Source organism: Alligator mississippiensis, chromosome 1 (genome assembly GCF_030867095.1).
Source record: "Alligator mississippiensis isolate rAllMis1 chromosome 1, rAllMis1, whole genome shotgun sequence".
Lineage (NCBI taxonomy): Eukaryota > Metazoa > Chordata > Crocodylia > Alligatoridae > Alligator > Alligator mississippiensis.
The window spans coordinates 407,649,792-407,674,155 of record NC_081824.1 but is presented as its reverse complement, the minus strand read 5'-3'; the positions used below and the strand labels follow the sequence as shown (position 1 = coordinate 407,674,155).

Below are 24,364 nucleotides of genomic sequence, written 5' to 3'. Positions count from 1 at the left end.
AGTCAATGTCCCATTCACTTCACAGATGCTAATAAATCATTTCTCATTTTTAATGGTCAGTCTACTAAACAAGATAACCTTGCTTAGGTCTCTATTCCTATTTCTCTGGTCTCTCTTCCTATTTCACGCTCTTTTTAGTTCTTTTAAAGATCGTGGGTCCACCTGTGGAGACTAGGCTTCTGCAACAGCTAGGGTTTTAGTTGAGCAGGAAAGGGAGGTTGAGTCAACTGAAGATTAGACCCTGTCCCTGCTCTCTGCAACCATAGCTCTGGGGGGGAGGGGAGTGAGATTTCTTCATAATACCTTTCAAAAAAACAAGTTGTATATTATTTGGGGCATGTTATATGGGATAAAATATGGTGTTTACAGTAAAGAAGTGACAGCCTTGCTACTGCCCTTGCAGGGGCCTGTGGCCTAGTCTTATTGCTGTCCTGCCACACCAGCAAGTACCTGCTGCCTCACCCAGACTGATTCCTGGGATGCCACACTTCCTGGACCAGTGATTTCCAAAGGGTGTGCCCCACAGCACATTAGTGTAATGGAAGTGTGCTATAAAAAATAGGCTGGATGGCACCCTGGCCAAGCCAGCCCACACAGCTAGATAGGGCCCGCAGACCTTATCTGGTTCACAGACTAGTGAATTCAATGTGCTGTCACTTTTAATCCAGAAAAAAAGTGTGCACCAGATATCAGTAGAGCTGGGAAACCCTGTCCTGGACACACTTTATTGTAAGAAGACTTAGTTTGTGGCACATAGCCATAACTCTGCAACAATATTCTTTTCTACATTGTGCCTTCTAAAAACAAGGTGCATCTCTTGGGGGTGTGTGGTATGCCAGGTATATTTAAATCAGACTATTTTTCTAGTTCTTTCTTCTTGGTAATTTTAACTCTGTTCCATTATTAGTGTTTGTCTTATAAAACCCATTAAGCTTACTCTTATCAGAGAAAGGAACAGTCCTAAGTATCTTTCTTTGGTTTGTTTTATATGGCCTTCTGCATTGTATGTCATTGTAAAGCATTTTACTCTGCAGTAATGTTTAATCAGTTTTTCTTTTACATGGTTCAAATACATTTTTAAATAGTGATATCCTTCTTTTAAGATACGACTGGTATCAAACCGAATCTCACGTAATTGTAACTATCATGATCAAGAATGCACAGAAGGATGATGTCGATGTACAGTTTTCAGAGAAAGAGGTGATTATACTGGTTCACTTCAACTTGAGTGCTTAATAAATATCTTCATCTTCCAGTATGCCTGTTTGCTTATACTGAATTAATATTGAGTCCACTGCTTCTTTATTCTAGTTGAGAACAACCTAGAATTTTTACAATGATTGTACAGGAGAACATACGCAATGTGCATATTGGTATCTGTTGATTCTTTTATTTTTTTTCCCTATCTTTGGTATCACTCACAAGTCTGACAATCTTGATAAGCAGCTGCCAGTTTTAACAAACTATTAGTGTAGGTTGTATTTCTGACGTATCTTATATTTAATTCTGGTGTCTGAAATTGGCAATGGAATAGAGAAAAAAGCTTTTTATATTGTTCCACTAACTTAGTTTTTAGTGAGCTGACCAGTGCCTATGCTCAGATAATATTTACTTTTAATAGGCATGATCACATACGTGCTTCCTGGCATGTACTTCATGTTTACTTAGTAAGAGCCCAGTTGCATAGTTTTTCTATGTACCATTATCAATGTTTGGGTATGTTATTGCTCCCATGCAGTTCTTTTCATAAAGAAGTCTGATTACATTGTTGAAATGATAAACTTTTTGAGTAGCTGGTGGCTAGGAACATCAAACACCACCTGTTTATTTTCTAGCTTACTTTGAAAACACCTTGTTGAATAACGCAGTGAAAAGTAGCAAGTTGAAACTCTTGTCTTATGCGGGACATTTCACTAAAATTTTCCAAGTGAAGAATTATTAATTTAACTCTTGAATACTGAAAGAATTATCCTTGTGGATTAAAATTAAATCCAGTGTGAAAAATTGTATATTCTTCAAGATGATGAAAGATGGTGTTTTTTTGTTTTTTTTTTTTTTTAACAGATGAATGCATTGGTGAAACTTACATCAGGAGAAGACTACAATTTAAAGCTTGTTCTTCTTCATTCCATAGTACCAGAGCAAAGTACATTTAAAGTGCTTTCAACAAAGGCAAGCTTTTAAAGTGTAAATTTTCTTTGAATACTTCTGGTGTTGAAAACATTTCTGCTCTTTTGTCTAGTCTTCCTATGACAGTCGTAATGATTAATATTTTTTATGTATTGGAGTTTGTTTCCAAGGTGCCTTTCAGCCAGAAGAAGGCTTTCTAAACAGATGTGTAAATATCAGAAGCAGTGAAATCTAAGATAAAGCTTACTGAAGTGCAAATGACTTCGGTTACAATATGTGGGTGCTTTTACTTACTGCTGTAGAAAGATTGCTATCATATCCAGCTCTTTAATTTGTGGCTTGTGAGTGTATGAACTGTTTTTTCTAAAGTTTTAGGAGTTAACGATTACAGCATTTCAAAAAAAGTAGCTTTATGCGTATAATAAAATAAGTTGTCAGACTTTAAGGCCTCTGTTACAATAATTTTGGCATTCTTAATATATCTTCCCTTTCACATACAAAGAAGTCAGGATGCAGTTATAATATTATATGCTTTTCATTAAACCCTTCTCTACCCTCTGCTTTCAGTAATGTTCATGCATTTAAAGGTAGCATGATTCTAGACAGCCCATGCTTCTCATGTCGTCTTATTTTAAGTCTGTGGAATAGAAGAGAGGATTTGACCATGCCAGAGCAGGATCAGCATGGAGATCAGAAATTTAGCGCTTTAAGGCCCCTGATAGACATTACACTTATGACATGATTAACTGGTTAATCACATCTTAAGGAGTGACCAGGCTACATGTTCAGTAAATTAATGGTGTAGTAAAATAAGGAATAAGCTACAAAGTAATAACTTTGAAGCTGGTTCCTATCATGCCTTTAACTGAACTTATGGCCAGTGCTCTTAGCCTCTGGAAAATGCTGGAGGCCTTCAAGACCACTATGCACTCCTGTGGTAGGAGTCAGCTGACTGAGGCTCCTAGCTGGCGGAGTGCCCAGTGTGTTCCTGTGGCTGGGAAGAGATCAGAGAGTCCCCGTATAAACTTCTAAAGCACTGATAACACCAGTGGGCTGGAGAAGAGAAGAAGGCCCAATAGAGAGGAGTCAGTGGGAAGACGGTTGTCTTTGTACGCTTTACCTGTTCTTTCCTGCTGTCTATATGGAAAAACAAGAGGGTCTTTGAAGTATAATCTGTCATGTTATGTGTGGGTTTTTCGTTTGTTTTTTGTTTTTTTGTAAAGATCCCTGCCTACATGAACACCGCATGCCCCTAGAGGCTGGGGGGGGGGGGGATGTGGACGGTAAGCTCCCACAGACAGCGGGAACGCTGTTGGTGGCGGGAGCACGGTGTCAGGAAGTGGGGAGCTCCTGCAGCACTGTCAGTGGTGCAGAGGGGTGGCGAGCACCTGTCAGTGACTGCTGGTGAGGGGGGTGGCAGCAAGTGGTGACTGCCGGCCATGTCGGCAGCGCCTTTTCGCAGGAGGTGCGCCACCATGCTCGGGGTACACATGCACCCACCCGCGTGTATCCCCTGTGCATTGCCAGTGGCTGCCTAGGTTTTATTTTTTAAAACTTGCAGATGCCCTGCGTAGCTGTTATCTGGCTTGGCTGATTTGGAGATGAGTAATCTGGTGTTTTATAAAACAGTTTGGTTGGGGGTGGGGCTCAAACTTGATTATACACACCACAGTTGTGCAAAACTTTTTAAAAGGTCGTAACTAAACCAGGAAAGCTTGGGAGCCACTAGCCTAGATATGTTTGCAGTTTCTTCTCAGCGTTGACAGAGCGTGGAATTTTAGTACTTATGAACTAAGCAGTTTAAGAGTTTCTTACATAGTGAGAGTTCTAGTTGTTGGATACATTGTCTCTTGTACAGAAAATTGCGCAAGGATATATAGTGTGTAGGCACGCTAAGGGTGAGGACACATGTCACTACAGAACTGGACAGAGATGGGTAGCTTGATACTTGTGTAAGCCACTCTGCTCTAAGTTAAAGGTAAGGAGTAACACTTTTCCAGTGTCCTGGCCATAAGCTCTACACCCCCAGTTTATTTTATACAAGGGTAGTTGTTTGTTTGTGTACTGCAAATAATGCCCCCTCTTTCCAGTGGCTAGGTCAGGGTATGGCAACATTTTTGGACGGTGCCAAAAACACCCCCAACCTCAACTTGTAAGATGTTGGCATGCCAAGGGTGGATGGCAGGAGAGCCACGAGGGGCCTTATCCTTGTGGCAGTGCAGCCCCAACCCCGGCCCCTTCCCCACTGTCCATCCCAAGGTGCATATATGAAGCAGAATGCCTTTGTGCATGTCACGCTCTGACATGTATGCTGGGGTCTGCCTATGCCTGGGTTAGGTGTTGTTTAGTGAAGCACTAAATAGTACCTACTGCAGGCAGAGAATGTATGAGTTGTTCATATGTCTACCTTTTACCTACTGAGTAAATTTACTGAGAAGTAAAACCTAGTGTAAATTTATAATAATTACTGTACAGTCTGCATCTGCAGTTTAAGCTTGATACTTTATCGTACTCATTTCAGTTTTGTCCAGTAGATGGTGATTCAGTTGAATAAAGTCTGGTAAGAGTATTCTGAGGTTTAGAACATTTTTTTCCCAATGTTTTAGGAATTGTTTATACTTGTAATGAATTTTAGGAACTTGGGTCTTTTCAGTTTAATGTCACCCCTTTATATAATTTGTACAGATAGCTGCTCCTGTTACTCTTATGTACTGGCTGAGAGAACCATCTCCCACTTGAATTACTCTTCTTACCTGTAAAAGGTAGGAACTCTATAGCATCTTACATGAGGTCCAGATACCCTAACCAACTTTATCTCTTTGTGGCTGGAGAACCCAGTTTCACTATCCTCAAAACTAGCCTGCTCATTGTATTATATCCACATCTCTAAGTGTCCCAGAATGTTATTCTCATTCTTTTCTGTTAAGAGATTGGAGCACAGACTCCAAAATATGCTAGTCTTTTCTTAGGTCTGTGGATATATACTCAGATCATGGCTTTCTGCAGTGAAGCAGGCTAGAGATTCTGTGAGAAGATACTGTTGAAACAAAGATTTTATTGAATTGAACATGAAAATGAGTAAGTCGCTATAAAAATTCTGTTCCAAACTTTTTTCAAAGTACATTTTATTATACTTTAAAATTTTTAACTTCAGGTCAGGGGTGATGCAGAGTCTTGTAAGAATACACATAACTATACAATTTTTGAAAGTTGGGGAAGTAAGAGATGGATGGGCAGGGTTTGGGGTTTTTTTGTGTTTAGTTACAGGCTTCTTGTCATTTGGGGAGGTGTCAGACTAGAGTGTTTGAATTTTGGGGATATAAAGATGGTGACAATAGTCAACAGAGAAAATGTCACCAGATATAACATCTAAAAATTCTCACTAGTGCAATAAACATGGTAGCTTGTTATGTCAGGGCTGCTTCAGGTTTGTAGATTCAGACAAATGTTGTCCTATGGGGTATGAATTGTGTTTGTGTTTGAGCCCTTTTAGAGTCATAACAGGGATTAGATTCAGGATCCTAATCTGTATTGTACCATTCTGCCCAAGGTACACTGTTAACATGGATATACATAAACAAGTCGCATTTACTTTTTTACTTATCTCAGCTATTAGATGAAGGTTTTTACTCATTGTTGCTATAAGTGCAAGTCTGGTGTTTTGAAACTAAATCATAACATTTCTGAGTTTTCATTGTATAAAAAAAAAAAAAAAAAATTTTTAAAGTCGGTACATGCTCAGCCTTAAAGGAGACTGTCAACTTCAATTTTTTAAAATGTTTACTTCTAGAATAACTTTCTGAAATGTTGACCTGATGTAACCTGTGTTTTTAAGTCTTTAAAAATTTAAAGGGTTGCTTTCTCATGCTTTTTACTGAGGTTCTTTTAGGTTGGGTAAATAGTTCCACTTCTGATTAGTGTTGCTATCCTTTTTTCACCTGCTGTCTTTGTTATGTCCCACTTAAAGTAATTTTAAGTTTTTCAGCTTCAGGTGCTACTGATAGACATCCTTCTTCAGGACCTCATGATAAGGTGTATCCTCAGCCAAACTAACTGCACAAAAATTCTGACAAATAGAAAGTATGGACAGGCATTTGAGTGACACAATTTTCCAGAACCAATGAGAACGTGGTGAAAAAAGAGATGTATAGACATTCTAGCCAGGGAGCAATAGAAGGCTGCTCTTTGGTCTCCTCTCCCTACCCTCAGGGGAGCTCTATCCCTATTGACAGTGTGCCCTCTCCCGTGTTGGGGAAGCGGTCATAGATTCATAGATTGTTAGGGGCTGGAAGGGACCTCACAAAATCATTGGGTCTAGCTCCTTGCACTGAGCAGGAAAGACAGCTGGGGTCAGGTGACGCCAGTAAGATGGCCATCCAGTCTCTTGAAGATTTCTAGGATAGGTGATTGAATGACCTCTGGAGGGAGCTTATTCCACAGTCTGGACACCCTAACTATGACCAAGTTTTTCTTCAGAAGCCTGAAATGGTCTTCCAGGAGTTTGTGGCTCCTACTCCTGGTTTTCCCCAAGGGTGCCCCGGTGAACAGTTGTTGATGGAGCCCTTGATGTGCTTCCCTGATACAGCGGTAAGCTGCTACCAAGTCCCCTCTGTCTTCTCTTTTTTTAGGCTGAAGAGGCCCAAGATCCTCAGGGGGTTTTTTATAATTAAAAAAAAAATTTTTTTTTAAATGGGTTAGGCTCAGTGATCAGCTTTTATGCATATGCACGCTAATAGTATACTTTGGGCAGAATGATATAGTACAGATTAGGACCCTGAATCTAATCTCTCTTATGACTGTAAGAAGACCCCAACACAAACACAGTGATCAAGCTGTCAATGATAGTGAAAAGCAGCAGCTGCCATGGACAGCATCCCACCACCACCATCCTACAAGGAGATCTGCCCTCATTGACCCCCCCCCCCCCCCCCCCCGTCATCTCTAGACATTACTCCCACCTCTTGTACAGTCCCAGGGAGACTGAGGACCCTGCAAAGAACAGCGGCACTGTTGCTTGAACAAACTGTCCCAGGGAGACTCAGAATGAAGCTGTGGGGAAATGCCCCCCAACCCCTTGCACAGTCCTGGAGAGACCCAGGACCATGGAAGAGGTGGGGCCAGTGGCAGTGCTGCTTGGACAGTTATAGGAGCTTTCTGTGTTGGTTCAAACTATGGGAAAATGCCTCTTTTGTAGCCTCCCAAGGATCCTGCAGGGGGCTGTGGTGCTTGGGAATGGTTCAGAGGGAAACTCTGCCGCCCTTTGAAGAGTACAGGGAACTCTCCAGGAGTGTTTGTGCAGCAGCTGGGGTATATGCCGGGCCTTGAACACTTTGACATTGTTCAAACCTGGCAGCAGTGTCCCCACATGATTCCCTCTCCCTACACCCCTTTACAGGGTGAAATGGGGTTGTAATGCATAGCCTACAGCTGCCCACAGAGGGGAAGGGGCATTCTTTTTATGCCAGTCACCCTGAGAATGAACCAAATATCTATTACGGTAAGAGCAGCTGTTCCTGTGGGGCAGGGAACTGCTCTCCTTGCCCTGCCACCACCGTGCATTCCTGATGTCCCTTGAACGGTGCTGCTTAAAGGGTGGGAGTTAGAGCTGGGTCTTGAATGCTCTCGGCAGTGTCTCTACAGGACCCAGTCTCTGCCCCTTGGAGGTGAGGATGGAAAAACAGAAGACTGGGGAAGGTGAGGGTCCTAGAGAGCCAATGAGAAGCATACAGGTATTAAAGGTGGCACTTGAAAATTCTCTGGAGAAGTTTACTGGCTAGATATGCTACTTTGTTGTTGTTGAAAAGCTGATTTTTCTGCAGAAAAACCCTTTAATGCCTGTACACTAGCTTTTTGTGCTGGAAATGAGGAATTATTTCCAAGGTCTGAGCTGAAGTTTTTACTAATAGCTATTCTTGATATTATTTCTAGCAACCATGCTGCAACACTTTTTCCCATGAAATTGTGAACTTTTTCAAGCTAATGGTATCCATCAACTCCATCTCAAGTAAAGCTTTTTTGATTTTGAAATTGCATCTCACAGTACAAAATGAGAAATGCATTATGATATACTAAAAAGGTCAAGTGGACCTGCATTTAACTGTTGAAACCTGTGATGCTTCTGAGTTGGAGCTGATGACTGATGGACTCTCGGGATGGAGGCTAAGAAGGGTATTATGAACTTGTAATATGAATTAAACCAAGTTTGTGATTCATTGTAGGCTATAAGCTTGCTAGCTGTTGAGCTAATAGCATCTGTGAAGTCCACATTTTGATATTCATAGTGGTTATAAGCTCCATTTCATTGGTCTTTTAAGTTTTGCTTGCATGCATGGAATTAAAAGAAGAGTAGAAGGCAAGGCAGAGTGGCACTTCAGAAACTGTTTCAGAGAGGCATATGGTTTTGTTGGTATCAGCCTAGTTTCTCAAAAAAAATCTCCATCAAAATTCCAAAACTTGAAAGTGCCTAGAGCTAAAACTCATCTGAGATGTTAAGATTTTGTAGAATGCTCCTTAACACTTCAATACCTAGTTCTTAGCTTTTCTTTGAATCATGTCTTATGGTTGAATAAATAGAAAAAACACTTACCATTTTTAATATTCTTAAAGAACTTGCCTAGGTAGATTACCTGGTTGAGGCAAACTGTGTTTGAATCCAGGCCAGGCCATTTGTTTGTTGCCAACTTCTGCCAATTAGAATGACTTAAATTTGCTCACTTATTCCATAATATTAATATATGTGACATTTCAAGGTTTTAAATTTTGTAGTGTTTAGCCAGAACTTTTAAAAGTAAGACCTGCCTGGGTTATGAATTGGCCTATATCTTTTTTTTTTTTTTGGAGCCAAGATAATGTTTTTTAATGCCATGTTTTGAGACGCTCTTAATTAAAGTATCTGGTATCAATCCAAGTAAACAGTAGTAGTAAAGCTAGCCTGTGGAAATGTAATTCTTAATGCCTCTGAATCTGGAATTTCTAGAACATTTCTCTAGGTTATGTAAGCCTGTTGGCAGTAACTCTAAGATGGTTTGTAGCATACCTTCTCTTTGCTACAAGAAAGGGGCATGTTTTGGGAGTTAATTATTTCCAGGTGATTCATATTTCAGTAAGAGAGAGAGACCCCTTTAAGTTCTTAACATAAAACTTTTGTCTTTTAACAAACTGACCCCAGGAATATTCTTTCCAGCAGACACTTTCTTTTTAGTTGCATATACCTTCCCTACAGCACCTGTATTGCAAAATGTCCAGTCCTCTGAAATTTTCAGAAAAACACCTGCAATTCAAGCCAGGCTTTTTGCCAAACCTTTCACTCTTACCAGATTTGTCTTGACAGTAATAGCTATAAAGTAATAACTTAAGATTCTTGCCACTACTGCTGCTCTTTAAGTTGTTTGGAAGATGGCTGTCTTCCCTTTTATTTTCCTGACTAATTTTGGGATATATTCTACCTGTTACTGATTGTACTATTTTATGCCATTGTTATAGCTGGAACCACAAATTCAGTTAGCCTCTTACACTGAAAATTATAGAGGGAGTTAACTGTAATAACACCTAGTATGTTAAAGATTTCTTTCCAGCAGAGGGAGCCAGAATGCAGCATTTTTATCCAAAATTCAGAGAACCTTCTACTGCATATACTTATCTAGAATTTTTATGTGCAAATGTCATTATTTTATTCCCCTGTTTGTTCTTTAAGAAAGAGCAAAAGTATTTAACTTCACTAAGTATATCAGTCAGTAAAATAAGGATATTTTGAGTCAAGGTGCCTTTGATTCATCTGCCCAATGAATATGATAAGGGTGCAGGGGAGCTACAGTATTTTCTTGCATAAAATATGCATCCCTCACCCCCTCCCCCTTTTCACCCCCTCAAAAAAAAAAAAAAAAAAAAAAAAAAGCTGGGGAAAATTTGAGTGCATATTTGAGATGGTGGCCAGGAATTGGTGGCAGCAATAACTGCTGTTAATGGCATTCATCTCCATTGCTCCCTGGATGGCTTTGGGAACCACAGCAATTAACATCCCGGCTCCCCAGTTGCCAAACCTCCAGACCTCTGGGGAGATGCCCAGCTGGCTGCCATTGCAGCACATACCAGATTGGGCTGGCATGCAGGGATCAGTCAATGGCCAAACCTGGGCATCAGATACTTACTGACTGTACTCCCATGGTAAGATCTCTTTTCCTTCTTGGGGGGCCTTCCAAAAACAGGATGCATGTTATATTTGGGGACTTCTTATATGTAAGAGAACATAGTAAGCATTTACCAGCTTGTGTTGCATATGGAAACTTTTTTGATATTTAGGTTGTTCCAATCCTCTCATGTCCTAGAGGTTTTTAAAGGAAGAAGGGAAAACAGTTTTTGCAACTTTTATAATTAGGGATCCTGGTTTTCTCTGATTTTTAAAAAAATAAAATTGGTCTTGCTTAACCAATCTCATTTCCTGCTACGACCAGGTGACCTATCACCTGGACAAGGGAGAAGAGATTGATGTCATATATCTTGACTTCAAAAAAGCCTTCGATCTGGTTTCCCATGATTGCCTCTTGGAGAAACTGGCCAATTGTCGCCTTGGGTCCTCCACGATCCACTGGCTGGAAAATTGGCTCCAGGGTCGGACCCAGAGGGTAGTAATTGATGGAAGTCACTCATTGTGGTGTCCTGTGACCAGTGGGGTCCCCCAAGGCTCTGTCCTTGGACCCATACTGTTCAGCATCTTCATTAATGATGTGGACACTGGAGTCAGAAGCGGATTGGCCAAGTTCGCTGATGACACCAAATTTTGGGGCAAAGCATCCACACCAGAAGACAGGCGGGTGATCCAGGCTGACCTGGACAGGCTCAGCAAGTGGGCGGACGAGAATCTGATGGTGTTCAACGCCGATAAATGCAAGGTTCTCCACCTTGGGGGAAAAAAACCCGCAGCATCCTTATAGGCTCGGCAGTGCTATGTTGGCTAGCACTATGGAGGAAAGAGACTTGGGGGTCACCATTGACCACAAGATGAACGTGAGCCTGCAATGCGATGCTGCGGCTAGTAAAGCGACCAAAACACTGGCTTGCATCCATAGATGCTTCTCGAGCAAATCCTAGGACGTCATTCTCCCCTTGTCCTCGGCCTTAGTGAGGCCGCAGCTGGAGTACTGCGTCCAGTTTTGGGCTCCACAATTCAAAAAGGATGTGGAGAAGCTTGAGAGAGTCCAGAGAAGAGCCACGCGCATGATCAGAGGTCAGGGAAGCAGACCCTACGATGACAGGCTGAGAGCCCTGGGGCTCTTTAGCCTGGAAAAGCGCAGGCTCAGGGGTGATCTGATGGCCACCTACAAGTTTATCAGGGGTGACCACCAGTATCTGGGGGAACGTTTGTTCACCAGAGCGCCCCAAGGGATGACGAGGTCGAATGGTCACAAACTACTACAAGATTGTTTCAGGCTGGACATAAGGAAGAATCTCTTTACTGTCCGAGCCCCCAAGGTCTGGAACAGCCTGCCACCGGAGGTGGTTTAAGCGCCTTCATTGAACACCTTCAAGACGAAACTGGATGCTTGTCTTGCTGGGATCCTATGACCCCAGCTGACTTCCTGCCCTTTGGGCAGGGGGCTGGACTCGATCTTCCGAGGTCCCTTCCAGCCCTAATACCTATGAAATCTATGAAAAAAAAAAAAAATCCCCAATTTTCAGATATAAAAAAACCACCCCCAAATCCACATTTCTCTGTGATTATTAAAATGAAACACCACAAAATAGGTATCTAATAGATGCTAGATAGATATAGATATATTGTGATGTTTCATTTTAATCATGGAAACTTTGGATTTTGGGTTACTTTTTAATCTGAAATTTGAGGATTCTTTTTATTAGAGAACCAGGATCCCTGTTTATAATGCTTATAATGCATAAATAATATGTTTATAATGCTTCAGCCTACATCATTAGAAGGGTCAGAATTCTGAATCTTCAGGCCTTCTGCAGTCTTCTACAATTTGTACTGAGGAACTTAGTTGTATTAGCTGGCAGCAGGTTGATTGTCATCATCTTTAAATTGGCTACTAGAGTAGCATATACAATACACTGAGACAGTGCTGGCCCCATTTTTGGGGATGCATTATCATTGTTGGTTTCTATTGCTAGCTTGTATTACCTCCATTATAGGGTATGACACATTTGTGAAATGAGTGGAATTAACAAGTTAGCAGAAATGGCCTAGAAGTTGTATTCTGCTGGTTATGCCCCCTGATCCAGGGTTTCTCATCTGCTCTTCTCCCAAATGGTGTTTACTTATGAGAAGGATATATCATTGGGCCATCCATTGTGGGAAGGACATTGATCTAGTATACGATACTTCTACTTCCTCTTCATTACTGTATCTGCCCTGGCAGCAGACATGCGGTTTCTTCTTCTGGAGATTCCAGGTGTAGTTTTATACTGCAGCTACAAAGGCCTTATTTTTAGGAGCTAGGGTTCAGGGGTTTTAGTTGCTGCCTATTTCAAACAGGAGTGATTGAAACTATAGCTGGGAAATAATCATTTTCAGCAGTTGTGTTGTAAAAGGGCCTTAGTTGACCTTGAGGCTTTTTTTTCTAGCCAAAAGTCTTCTGCAAACGGTAGAAGTATTAGAGCTTCTTAATGCCTCTGGTATTTTAAAACTGAAAGTGCAGAGCCGATTGGATGCATATATGGATTATTGGCAGCTCCCCTCTGTAAATCAGTTTACAAATTTGTAAAAAGCAACCCTGTTAATCTCTGTAAGGATAGCTGAGTATTTATTGATGAAAGGTTCAGCATAAAGTTCTGCTTCTGAAGCTACAGTACATTCCTACATGCACATACACTTCTCTGTGAGGGTGGTAAAGCATTGGAACACACTGCTTAGAAACTGGAATCTCCATCCTTGGACGTTTTTTAAGAGCATGTTAGACATTTGACTGAGACAGTATATTGTGGGACGATCCTGCCTTCAACAGGCAATTGGACTAGAGACCTTCTGTGATCCCTTTGAATCCTACTATTCTGTGATATATGTCCCATATCATGTGCTTCGTCAGGTTAATAAAAATTAAAATACTGACTCTAGTATCTCTGAAATGCTGTCAGGCAGTAAAGTTGGCATTTAAATTTATATTGCTTTAGCCATTCTAATTTAAGCTTTTAAGACTGCAATCTTGACATTCACACAGTATTCGTTGGTTCCTTTTAGTCAATTATTAGCAAGCTAACAGCACTGGTTTATAAATGACTTTCAGAAATTGGGGTGTTGAGGATATTATATAATTGTTGGATTTAAATACACATTTGAATGTACTATTCTTTTTGAAATCCAAAAATAGTTTCGCTCTGTAATTAGTGTTTTGTTGACAAAATGAGTAATATTGCATAAATGGGTACCTGGTGCTTCAATTTGACAAGGTTTTGACAACTCTGTTTTATTTAATCACCTAGTTTAATATATTCTTAAAGATGTTAATTAGAGCTTATCTCACTTCTCAAATGATGTTTCAGAATGTTCAAGATGCTCAACATTAGGATCTTGTTGTGAGATTTTTGTTTTGTTTTGTTACTTCTCAGAATTAATTACAAAAATGGTAACCTTCATTTTACTAAGGGACTCTTTCTCCCTCAGTTCATCTTAGATCTTGACACATGCATTTGTCATTGGCAATAATTAAGCTTTCCTTGAGAGGAACAGTTTAAATTGCAGGAAAAGAATTTGAATAAATCTTTTATACTTTTCACAAACCTAGCCAGAATTTTGTTTTGGAGAAGAAAGCGAGAGATCCTTCACCTTGCTTTTAACCATTCGTTGAAGAAATTACCTACCCCAGGAACCATAGATTTGTACAGAATCCTTAGGCCAGCAGAACACAGAAAGCCTTCTGACCAGCAACTAGCTGCTGGCTAACTATTGTCTAGGGGAAAAATACACCTCTGCTGAATCTAATTTCCCTTGTGTTTTTAAAATATGCTTCTTTTTCTGATATAATTTGGGTTATTAAGGTCTCTTGTCTCTAGCTTTTGGAGATATTAACTCCTGGGGGAACCCGTTGGCAAAACTGTAGTGATCCTTGAAGATTCAGCTGTAAACAGGATTAACTTAAATCCCCTGCTGAAAAGTCACTGAATTTTCTACCTGCTAATAGAAATGCACAAGTGGATCATTGCAGGTTTGATCTCATTCTTGGTTTCATAATTCAGATCTGACAGACGAGCAATTCATTTTTTATCCAAGGATCAGATTGCTCATAGACATCACCTCAAGTATGTTGCATGAACTGTTCCCAGCAGTCAGCAGGATGGAGAGAAACTTGTGCTTTCTTGGGTTGAAAATAATATTTGCATCCAAAGCAGCAGGTTGGATGGGGGCACAGGGTTGGTCCATTGGCTTAATCAGGCCCACAGACTGCCCCTTGTGCAGTGCATGTGCTGGCTCCAACCCTGCGTACTGCATGCAGTACACACCTGGCCTGTGTGCTACATGTGGCATACAGGGCCTGTTCAGGGCATGCATTGTATGCGGTACCCATGCCAGATTGGCCCTGCACGCTGGATCCAGCATGCAGGGCTGGTCTGTGTGCTGGGGATGGTTCATGCTGCATGGAGCACATGAGGCTGATTCAAGATCCACAGGCAGTACCATGGGCCAAATGATAGGGCCCTTAAGAGCTGAATACAGAACACTGTTAAGAATTTGTTGGGCATGTATTCTGGATGTCCTGGATGGAAAAAGAACACCGGACAAAACCAAGTTAAATAGGCATGTTTAGGCTATCCACAGGATGCTTCTATCCTAGCCAAACAAAAATGTTGATATACAAACAGTTGAGCTGACTTGTTTAATTTTAAGACATACAGTTCATTTTTAATAAAGTTTATTTCATCAACACTAAAAGCATCTAAAATCCTTAGTGTCAGGCTTGCAATGCCAGATGTTAAATACAAGGATTATATTACAAAAGTTGGTATGAGATGCAAAGGCATGAATTTTGTCAGAAATCTTAAGTCAAAATCATGAAACGCATCTCACAACTCTTCCATTTTTTGCCTACATAGTCAAAATTCCTTTATAGCTTGAAATTGGGCAACTGACTACGCATCATATTGACATGCTTACATCATGCATGTAGTCAGGAATCCAATTTCAGTAAAGCTGGCTTGCAGATATTTTTATTTAATGCCATTTATGTGAATGGTGAAGTAATATTCAACTTTTTCTTATTAGGTATGCTAATGCTTTCTAGGTTAAAAAAACACTTGATTTTTCTTGTAAACAAATATTTGTAGCTTTATATTTTTAGCAAATACAGCTGGATGATAGTGATGGAAAGTCATTAGTTATACAGTTTCTGTTCCAGCCTGCCACTTTTGCTGATGAGTTATTTTGATTGAAAGTAGATGGAGTAGTGATCTAATCATGTCATGAGTCATGTCTCAGTGTCTTCCACTGTCTTTATTTTACTTTAGTTTGCTGGTGTTGACATTTTTTAGATGCACCTTTCTCAGTCTTATGTTGGGAATGGTTCTGCAGCTCCCTGTCCTTTGTGGTTGCTTGTCATGTAGTAAAATTAACTTGGGACAAGAGGGAAGTGTTTATTTAAAAAAAACAACAACAAAAAACCAGAAATTTTACAAAATAAAATGAGCAAAAAGCTGCAGAGCAGCAAAAATGGTAAAGTACTTGTATTTTCCTGTGGCCTAGGGAGAATATTCATTGATATTTGCAAGTCAGTTTTTACATAATGTAGTTTGTGACATCTGGAAATGATTTTCCCTTGCAGCTTTACAAACCTTGCAGCTTTACAAACCTTGCAAGCATCTTGAAATTAATAACAAAATCTTTTTTAGTAAGACTTCCCTTGTCCTGCTTCTGTTCTTGCATCTGTTGTAGACTAGATGCACTTGCAGTATTCATGAATGCTTTCCCCTACAACTTCCTTCTTGAAATTTTAGATTTGATGGCTAAACCATGAATTTTCAATACTTGCTTCTGCATGTTTAGTTACAAGTAAAGCTCTGAGTGCAGGTTTTCTCCACAGATAGAAGGGTGAGCAGCTTTGAAAGGTATAATGCTGGCTTTTCTTCATTCTGTGAATGAAGCGATGGACAGGTATTCAATTGCACCTCTGCAGATTTCTAGGAAACTTTCAGTGTTAGGAAAACATGGCAAAAAGGAAGCCATACAGCTGTTCCAGCCCCCTAGATGTAGAGCTCCAAAATTCTCACAAACAAGCTAAGGAGTGATAGGGAACTGCTCCTTGGCTCCTGCACCCAGGAGAGCCTAGTGAGTGGTCAGCCTGCCCCCTCTTTTACTGGAAAAGAGCAAGCTGTCAGCGATCAGCCTGTGTGGCTGCTGAAAAGCAGCAGCTACCGCAGATAGAACCCTCCTTCCCAGTCTGGCAGGAGTGGCAGGGAGAGGAAAACTTCTCTCTTCTTCCCTACCATGCCTGGTAGGGCTGCTGCCAGAGTCCTAGTTCTTGCCAGGACTTTTGCAGTGTTGTAGTAATTCCCTTGCCCTAACCTTAACACGATCCTGTGCGCATGTGCATTGTTGATTTGGCAGGGAGAGAAGGTTGGAGCAGTGCGAGAGGTCGTTAGGGTTAGGGAATTCCTGCTGCTGCTTTGAACAGTCCTAGTATATCCCAGGATTGTTCAAGGTGTGGCAGGAATTGACTGATTAAAGTTTCTGGGAAAGCCAAGACCTTTTCAAGCAGCTGCAGCACCAGGGTCCCCACAGGGCTCCTTGACAACCCTCCCAATGGTGAACTGTCAGAGAGCTCACTGCTTTCCCTCCTCTTCCCACTTGGTGAGGGAGAATAGAGGACTGTAGGTATCAGGGGCATTACGTTCTGTCCTAGAAAACTTTATTCTTTGGCAAGCATTTACAGTTTGTGGTAGCATCTGTTTTTCCTACCACAAACCACTTAAATGCCTGGATGCTTGCTTTTTGTGCTGGGAAAGGAGTGTTTGTGTGTTTTTGTTTTTACACTAATGCAACACCTGTCCATGGTCTGAGATGCTCTTAGCTGTTGAAAAGAAAAAATAGTTGAGGGGTTATAAAACATTAGTAATTTCCTTTCCGGTTTATAACCCTGCCAGGGTTTTTGGATGTCTAACTTAAAGGCATGAGATAAGAAAAATAAAATACTTGGAGGTTGTGATGGAGGGAAACTCAAATTATCTTTATAGTAATTATATCTCCAGTTCTCAAGTAAAAGTAGAGTTGTAAAACTTTATTAGGGTATCCGTTTTTGTGTGTGTAAATAGAGGTATTTGTTTTAGTTTTTGCTGGTGAAGTTGGAAATAGTTTTCCTGTTTTATACATTTTAAGTTTTTGAATGCAAGTCTAGGAAACATCTTAAATGTGTAGCCTGTAAACTTGAATTGTGTTTACTGTCCAAAAGAACTTAAATCACGTAAATGATTGGAGCATCAAAGGACAAATGTACTTGAAAAGAAAACAGTGTGAGACTATGGAAAAACAGCTAAGTGTTATGTTTAGCTTCAAATCGAATACACTGAAACAAAAGGATTTCATGTTCTGCATTCATATTTGTTTAAACCATTAGCTTGGTGCACCGGAGTAATTTTATTTCAGAAGTGTATAGAGCAAAGGCTCTTTTACCTTTTTCAGGCAGATTTTTTAAACATAAAGTGGGCAACAGCGTGTAGCTTTCATCTGAAAAATGAAGCTTGGTTATTTTAGGTCAGTGGTCACCAACCAGTTGATCTCAATCGACTGGTCGATCACGGAGCCTCTGACCATCAATCTCAGTCTGTCAGAGGCTCCACGATCAGGAGCTGCAGGACACGTGCCTGGGCTGAGCCATGCCCCTTGCCACCTAAGCTGGGCTGGGTGAGTGGGGACAGAACCTGGGCGACTTGGGTAGCAGGTAGAGGCAGAGCAGGCATGGGGGGTGTGGTAGATCCTGGGGTATCAAAGTGATCTTCACTATGAAGAGGTTGGAGACCACTGTTCTAGGTGGTTGCTGCATTAGCAGGAGCTGTAGGGCCCACCAGTTCAGTTCATGTTCACATCCTGGTCAGGAAGCAGCATTTAAAGACTCAGTGCTTCATTTAATATGAGATTGCTGACATTCATTGACTAAAATATTTTTTATTATATTCTATAGGTTTGATTGACTTTAAAAATTATAGGCAGCTACCGTAGTAAATAACTTCAGTTTGTTTTGCAATGGCTGCTATATTCAGTGTTGGATATTCCAAAATAAAATATAAATAATTAAATATGTCCTGAACTCAGTGTTGGCTTGGTGGAAAGAGAGAGCAGTAGGATTTTTTTAATGGACAGTGTATTCTAGCACTGATAACTCGCAGACAAAGTTCTTTGGGTAAATGTGATGATCTTTTATTAGACCAACTAATTTGCTGGAAAAAATGTTATTTACGAGCTTTCAGGCTTAGGGAGCATCTACTGGTGTGTTGAGTGCTGTCTTGGGTGGGTGGAATAAAGCCAATATGTAAAATGCAGGTCTGTGAAAATGCAAATGCCTGGCAGCGAGGATCAGAGGGAAAGGGATATGGGTAGGTGGGGGAAGCAGAGAATGATGACCTGGTGATAGAATGTAGCTAGTAAAATAGAGAGAGGTTACCTGGGGTTATTGGATGGCAGGCAGGTTATAATGTATTATAATATACAACCAACACCCCCTGAGCACTGATAACTTGCATTTGAGAGTAAGACCGTGTGTTGAAGGAACCTGTGTTAAGGCCATGTGTTGAAGGACTTGGTTAAGCTGTTCCTGTGAGAGGCATGAGTATATTTAAAAAAATGTGTGTTGAAATCCTTCCCTGCTTGTTTTAGGGATGTTCATCAGTTAGCACTAAAGGTAAATCTTTTGTTTTCACTTTTTCCAAGTTATTTGTAAAGAGTAATCTGTATAAAATCCTATAAGAAATGGGCAAGGTTGATGATCTACAGGGGTGATAAGTAAATATTTCACTTATTTTACAGTGCATAAGCATTTGTAAGTATATCAGACTTCAAAATGGAAACCTAGAGATTTCAACAATTGATGGCATTTACTTTTTTTTTTTTTAATATTTAAAATGATTGCTTAGCTGCAGCTAACTTTGAATGGATAAAAACAGAAGTTCAGATTTCAGAACAGCATGATGCCCGTTTAGCAGCTTGTTGCTAGGAGCTCTGGGGTTAGGTTTACAAAGGTCTCTTTGTTTTTAGGTCTGCAGGGATCCCCAGGTTATAGTGGCTTTAGGTAGAACTAAGAATTCTTTTCAGTTCAGATATTCAGATAAAATGAGGAACTCAGTATTTAGCAAGACACGACTAAGTTGATGAAGCATCATGCAAACCCTGTAGCATTTCAACAGTGCAGGCTTGTTCTGAAATGAAATGTTCTTCATATTTAGGCAGCCTGTATTTATCTGGACTTTTAATTTTTGCTTTGCATTTTGTAATTGAGTAGCCAAAAGGAAAAAGTTAAGATGCTTCCTTAGCCTGATGAAGGGTATTTGTACTTGAAAACTTGGAAAGAAGAATTTTTCCAACTATTTGAGTTGGTCTAATAAAAGATATCAGATTTACCAAAAGAACCGTGTCTGCCTATTACTCTGGAAAATACCTTCTTGTGGTGGTTTAAAAGTCAAACAAAAACTAGATGGTGCTGTTTGAAAAATGCCTGGTATCCTGTACCTTTAGATACCTGCTTTAGGTTACTTTTATGTGGGTTTTTTCACTATCCATCGTTCATTGCCAAAGAAGACCATGAATAACCAGGTAATTTTCTCTCCAACAGGCTGGAGATTATTGAGTGTTTTTACTGTTTAGCTGTGGAACCACAAAAGAGTACATTTCTTCAAGAAGCTCTTCCTAGCAGCAGACCATCAGTACAGTCTTAACAATCACTACCCTTTAAAAGCTTTGCAATATGATTTGAAACAAGAATTGAGCAACTAACCTAATAAATATGAGAAAATAAAAGTGGAACATAGGCATATTAAGATTATGTGGCTACGTAGGTTAGCTCTTGGGCAGCATCCGGATTTAGTCGTAAATTGGGAATCCTGTTGAAGCTGGGTAAATTTTTAATTTGGTAGGATGGGTATTGTAGCACAGGGGGCATGGTTTTGATGTTTTTAAAATCATAAATTAAAATACCAGTTCCTTGTCTTTCCCGCAACTTGGTCAGCTTCAAATTAATCTGAAAACTATGTGCTTGCCTCTTAGATTAATGGGTTATATTCTTTATTGTATGTCTTCTCTGTTCTATAGGTTGAGATAAAAATGAAGAAGCCAGAGGCCATAAGATGGGAGCAGCTGGAGGGGCAGGGAGATTCTCCTAAGTTTAAACAGTTTACACCAGGTTTGTTTTCTGATCTCATTTATCTCTTAATTGAAAAGCAAATATTTTGCTGTTTTTTCTTTTTTTTTCCCCAGTTAAAAAGAAAATCTTATGCGTATGAAATATGGGGAATAATAGGTGTGTCGCTGCATGTATGAAGATGTAATTGATAATTTAACTTCATGAATTGTTGGGTAGTAGGAATAGATTCTGATTGGCAGAACGTAGAGGTGCACTGATACATCGGACTGTATCATATCAGCACTGATAAAAGGCCTGTGACATTATCAGCAATTGGCCTTTTTTGGCCAATGTGGCCGATTTAAATGCCACATGCATATATGTAGCCAGGAGTGCAGGCCGACAGCATGGAGAGCAGCGTCTGGCTGGTAAGTCTGGTGGGAGGGAAGAGGTGGGCAGATTGAGGCCCCTGTGGCGAGGGAGGGAGTGGAGCTGGCTCTGTACAGCTGGGCTGCGGGATGGACCTATGGCTTGTTGGGGGACATGGGGTGGGGGTGGCTCCTGCCACTGCATGCACCCCCGGGGAGGCATGAGGGACATGTGCCCCCAGGAACTGTGCATGGGGCAAGGGCGGGCTGCGGCAGGTGCTGCTGCTGCTGCTATGTGCTCAGGGCTGGAGGCTGCACTAGGCTCTTCATGGTGAGGGGGTTGGGCTGGAGCTGTGCTTCTGAGGTGGCTGAAGCTGCCTCCCCCAGTGCTGCTGCTGCCTGCCCTGAGTACAGCCACGGCTCAGCCCCTGCCAGGAGGAGCCTGGTGTAGCCTCGGGCCCAGAGCACATAGTGGCAGCCCACCCTCACCCTGCACACACATCTGGGGGGCATGTGCCCCCTGTGCCTCCTCCAGGGTGTGTGCCATGGTGGGGGGCGTGTGTGCGCGCAATTGAAAAAGCAAAACAAAACAACGAAACATACCAGTGGAAGCAGAGGAGAGCAAAGCATACCAGATATGTATATATGACAACTGTGAAAATGAAAGGTGAAAGGCATTTTTAGATGGTACAAGAAAGCAGGAAGGAGTAATAAACTTATATATTCTTCCTGCTTTCTTGTACCATCTAAAAATGCCTTTCACTTTCACAGCTGTCATATACATATCTGGTAGGCTTTGCTCTCCCCTGCTTCCATTATTATCTAACATACTATGTAGCTTAGTTTTTCTTGTAAATCAACCTCTCTAGTCACCTAATGTGGCCACCTACATTCTCTATAGTTTGCCTCCCAGGTCTTATGAGGTACTTAACAGAAAATTAGTGTTCTCTTTGCAGCCTCAGACTTGCAAAACTTTTGGTTGTCACCTGGCTGACTCGTGTGATGCTTCTGGCATATTTAGCCCCACATGGCATTTTTTTCCCTGCCATATTCATTGATAACTCAGTTAGTTTGACCCCTAAAATGGCTTACTCAGTGTCATAACTTCCAGATTTTTTTCTTTCCCATTGGATTTATTCAATTTCAAAGCCATGGTAACTTGGAGAGATCATTTAAGGCTTTGATACAAAACCCAGTGAATAGAAAAACTACCATTGACTTCAGTGGCCATTGGATCAGGTCCTCAGTTTTTCAGAAAAAAGTCCCAGCACTGGTGTTTACCTTGTGATACATCCATAGACACTAAATACATTGCCATATCATCTTTTGTTTCTTTAGCTGTTATTTAAATCTATACATTGTGAGTCTCTTTCAAGCTGTTTAAATTTCTAAGGTAGGCTCATTGAGGCTTCACTAATATCCGTTTTCTCTATTCCCTTCATTTTCTAATTTTAAAACTGTCACCAAATTTTGTCTGGCCACATTTTTCTTTATAGGTTCTTGCTGCTACTTGCTCACTATTGGGGAGGGGATAACTATTTCATGTTTTAGATATTGCCAATTGATAGTCAACTGATTGCACCTTGTTTCCAGACTCCAAACACCTATATCCATCATCTTCTCATTATACAAGGAACTGGGATCAACTAGTGGGTGAGATCAAAGAGGAGGAGAAGAATGAAAAATTAGAGGGAGATGCAGCTTTAAACAAACTCTTCCAGCAGATCTATTCTGATGGTACCGATGAAGTGAAACGAGCCATGAACAAATCTTTTGTAAGACCTCAATGTCTCCTAACATATTTTTGTTTGTTTTTTATACTATTCATGCAGCTAGGGCTGCCCCTAGGGGGTGGCAAATTGGGGTGACCGCCCTGGGCTTTGGGGAGCCACAGCGACTCCGTGCCACAACTGCCAGGTTCACGTCCAGCTGCTTGCTGCCGCCGCCCCCCCCCACCTCGCCACTGCAGATGGTCCAGGGCAGATGGGATCAGAGCGGGGGTGGGGCCCCGCATGGGCAGATTTGCCACGGGCTCCACACCCTGCTCGGGTCAACTTTGCATACATCAGATCATCTTTACCATGCTGGCATATATAACAACTGCAGAGGCAAAGTGACATTTAGCCTGCAATTGCTATTAGAACTTGCGTTTATGAGCTTGTACATTTTATCACGAGATTTTTTTTTTAAATCTGCATGCAAGTTTCTGGACATTAAAAAGTTGGCCCCTAAGTTTGTGAAAGTGGACCTGAATCGTACAATGATATTGGTACAGTGGCAAGGAGTTCTTCCTGTACTTCCAAGGAATTTTATTGCTGTAAAATTTTAAATCATGTTATGTTTGGACATGGAGAGCAATCTCCATGTTCTGTTCTTGACCACTGCTGCGAGCATTTGTTGGCAATGAGAGCAGCTTGCCTTTTTCGGTTAGTCCTACGAATCACAAAGGTCTGTTGGATTGGCCGAAATGAGGGCCTGATTCTTCCGTGTAAATTGTCACACTTTTTTTTTAACAGAAGTTTTGGGGTTAGCAGGCATAAATGATCAAGTCTTCTGCACTTGTTGTTTAAGAATTTTCATTCAACTGCCTTCTCCACCAATAAAATATGTTGGGCTTCAGTTCAGAAATAACTGCTTCAGAACTTGTGTGCGCACATTCCTTATTTAATTCAAGATGTTTTAGTCTAATTGCTCAGACTGTATTTTAGAACTTAGACTGTGTTTTAGAACTTCTGCAGAAATTTAGTTGCTGCAGAACTGCAGGTTCTCTTAAATTTTTGTTGTATCTTGAGCTAACTAAACAAATGCTACTTTATATTGCAGATGGAGTCCGGAGGCACCGTTCTGAGCACCAACTGGTCTGATGTAGGAAAAAGGAAGGTAGAAGTAAATCCACCTGATGACATGGAATGGAAAAAATTCTAATCTGTGGACTTGACATCTGTATGTTGCCTATACTCACATAGTGACCATTGTGTATGGATTTGAAGCACTGAACGATCCCTTGAAGATTAAGATTTATCACCTTTTGCATTTTACGTGCTTTACAGATTCCAATGTCTGCAGGTATTAAAGGTATAATCAGGAATAGAAGCATATTTTTCATCATTTCTATTCATTAAATGTTTTTTGGAAGTAGATTGACTTAAATCACAATGCACATTTTCTACTAGCATTATTGGTTCTGTTCTCTAAGGATGGGGAGATCTTTAATGGGCTGTTTAGTATTATTGCCTTATTTTTAAGCCCAGGATTCCTGTTAAATAATTTATTAGATCTGGCAACTTTGGGTAAACATGCTTTTCAACTACAATGTTAAAATTATTTGCTCTTAACATGGCTTATGAATAAAAATGTAAATATATTTTTTCTGTAAAGAAATTGGTTCATTTCATTTTAGCTATATGATTTTAGATTTGGGGAAGAAAAATAGTAAAATCAGAACACATTTTGGAGAAATAATGGCCAAGTACATCAGATACTTATATATTTGGAACAAATCTTTTAGGAATACGCCTTCCACTCTGCTGAAAGAAGAGTGAGGTTGTCATTCTTGGGGCAGATAAGGAATCATAAGGCAGGAGAATTTGACGATTT

The 24,364-nt window shown here is 40.7% G+C and overlaps 1 protein-coding gene across 3 annotated transcripts in view; it reads left to right on the top strand.

The window, feature by feature from the left end:
- The window catches only part of SUGT1 (SGT1 homolog, MIS12 kinetochore complex assembly cochaperone), a 43,204-nt gene extending 19,073 nt beyond the window's left edge, over positions 1–24,131 (top strand). For all 3 annotated transcript variants that reach the window (XM_019500506.2, XM_014608391.3, XM_014608392.3), the window contains 5 exons: positions 1,104–1,200; positions 2,065–2,172; positions 20,369–20,459; positions 22,361–22,542; positions 23,591–24,131. In XM_019500506.2, the coding sequence (XP_019356051.1) occupies positions 1,104–1,200; positions 2,065–2,172; positions 20,369–20,459; positions 22,361–22,542; positions 23,591–23,692 (580 nt within the window). In that variant the 3' untranslated portion in view covers positions 23,693–24,131. The remainder of the gene's footprint in view (positions 1–1,103; positions 1,201–2,064; positions 2,173–20,368; positions 20,460–22,360; positions 22,543–23,590) is intronic.
- The last annotated feature ends 233 nt before the right edge of the window (positions 24,132–24,364 follow it).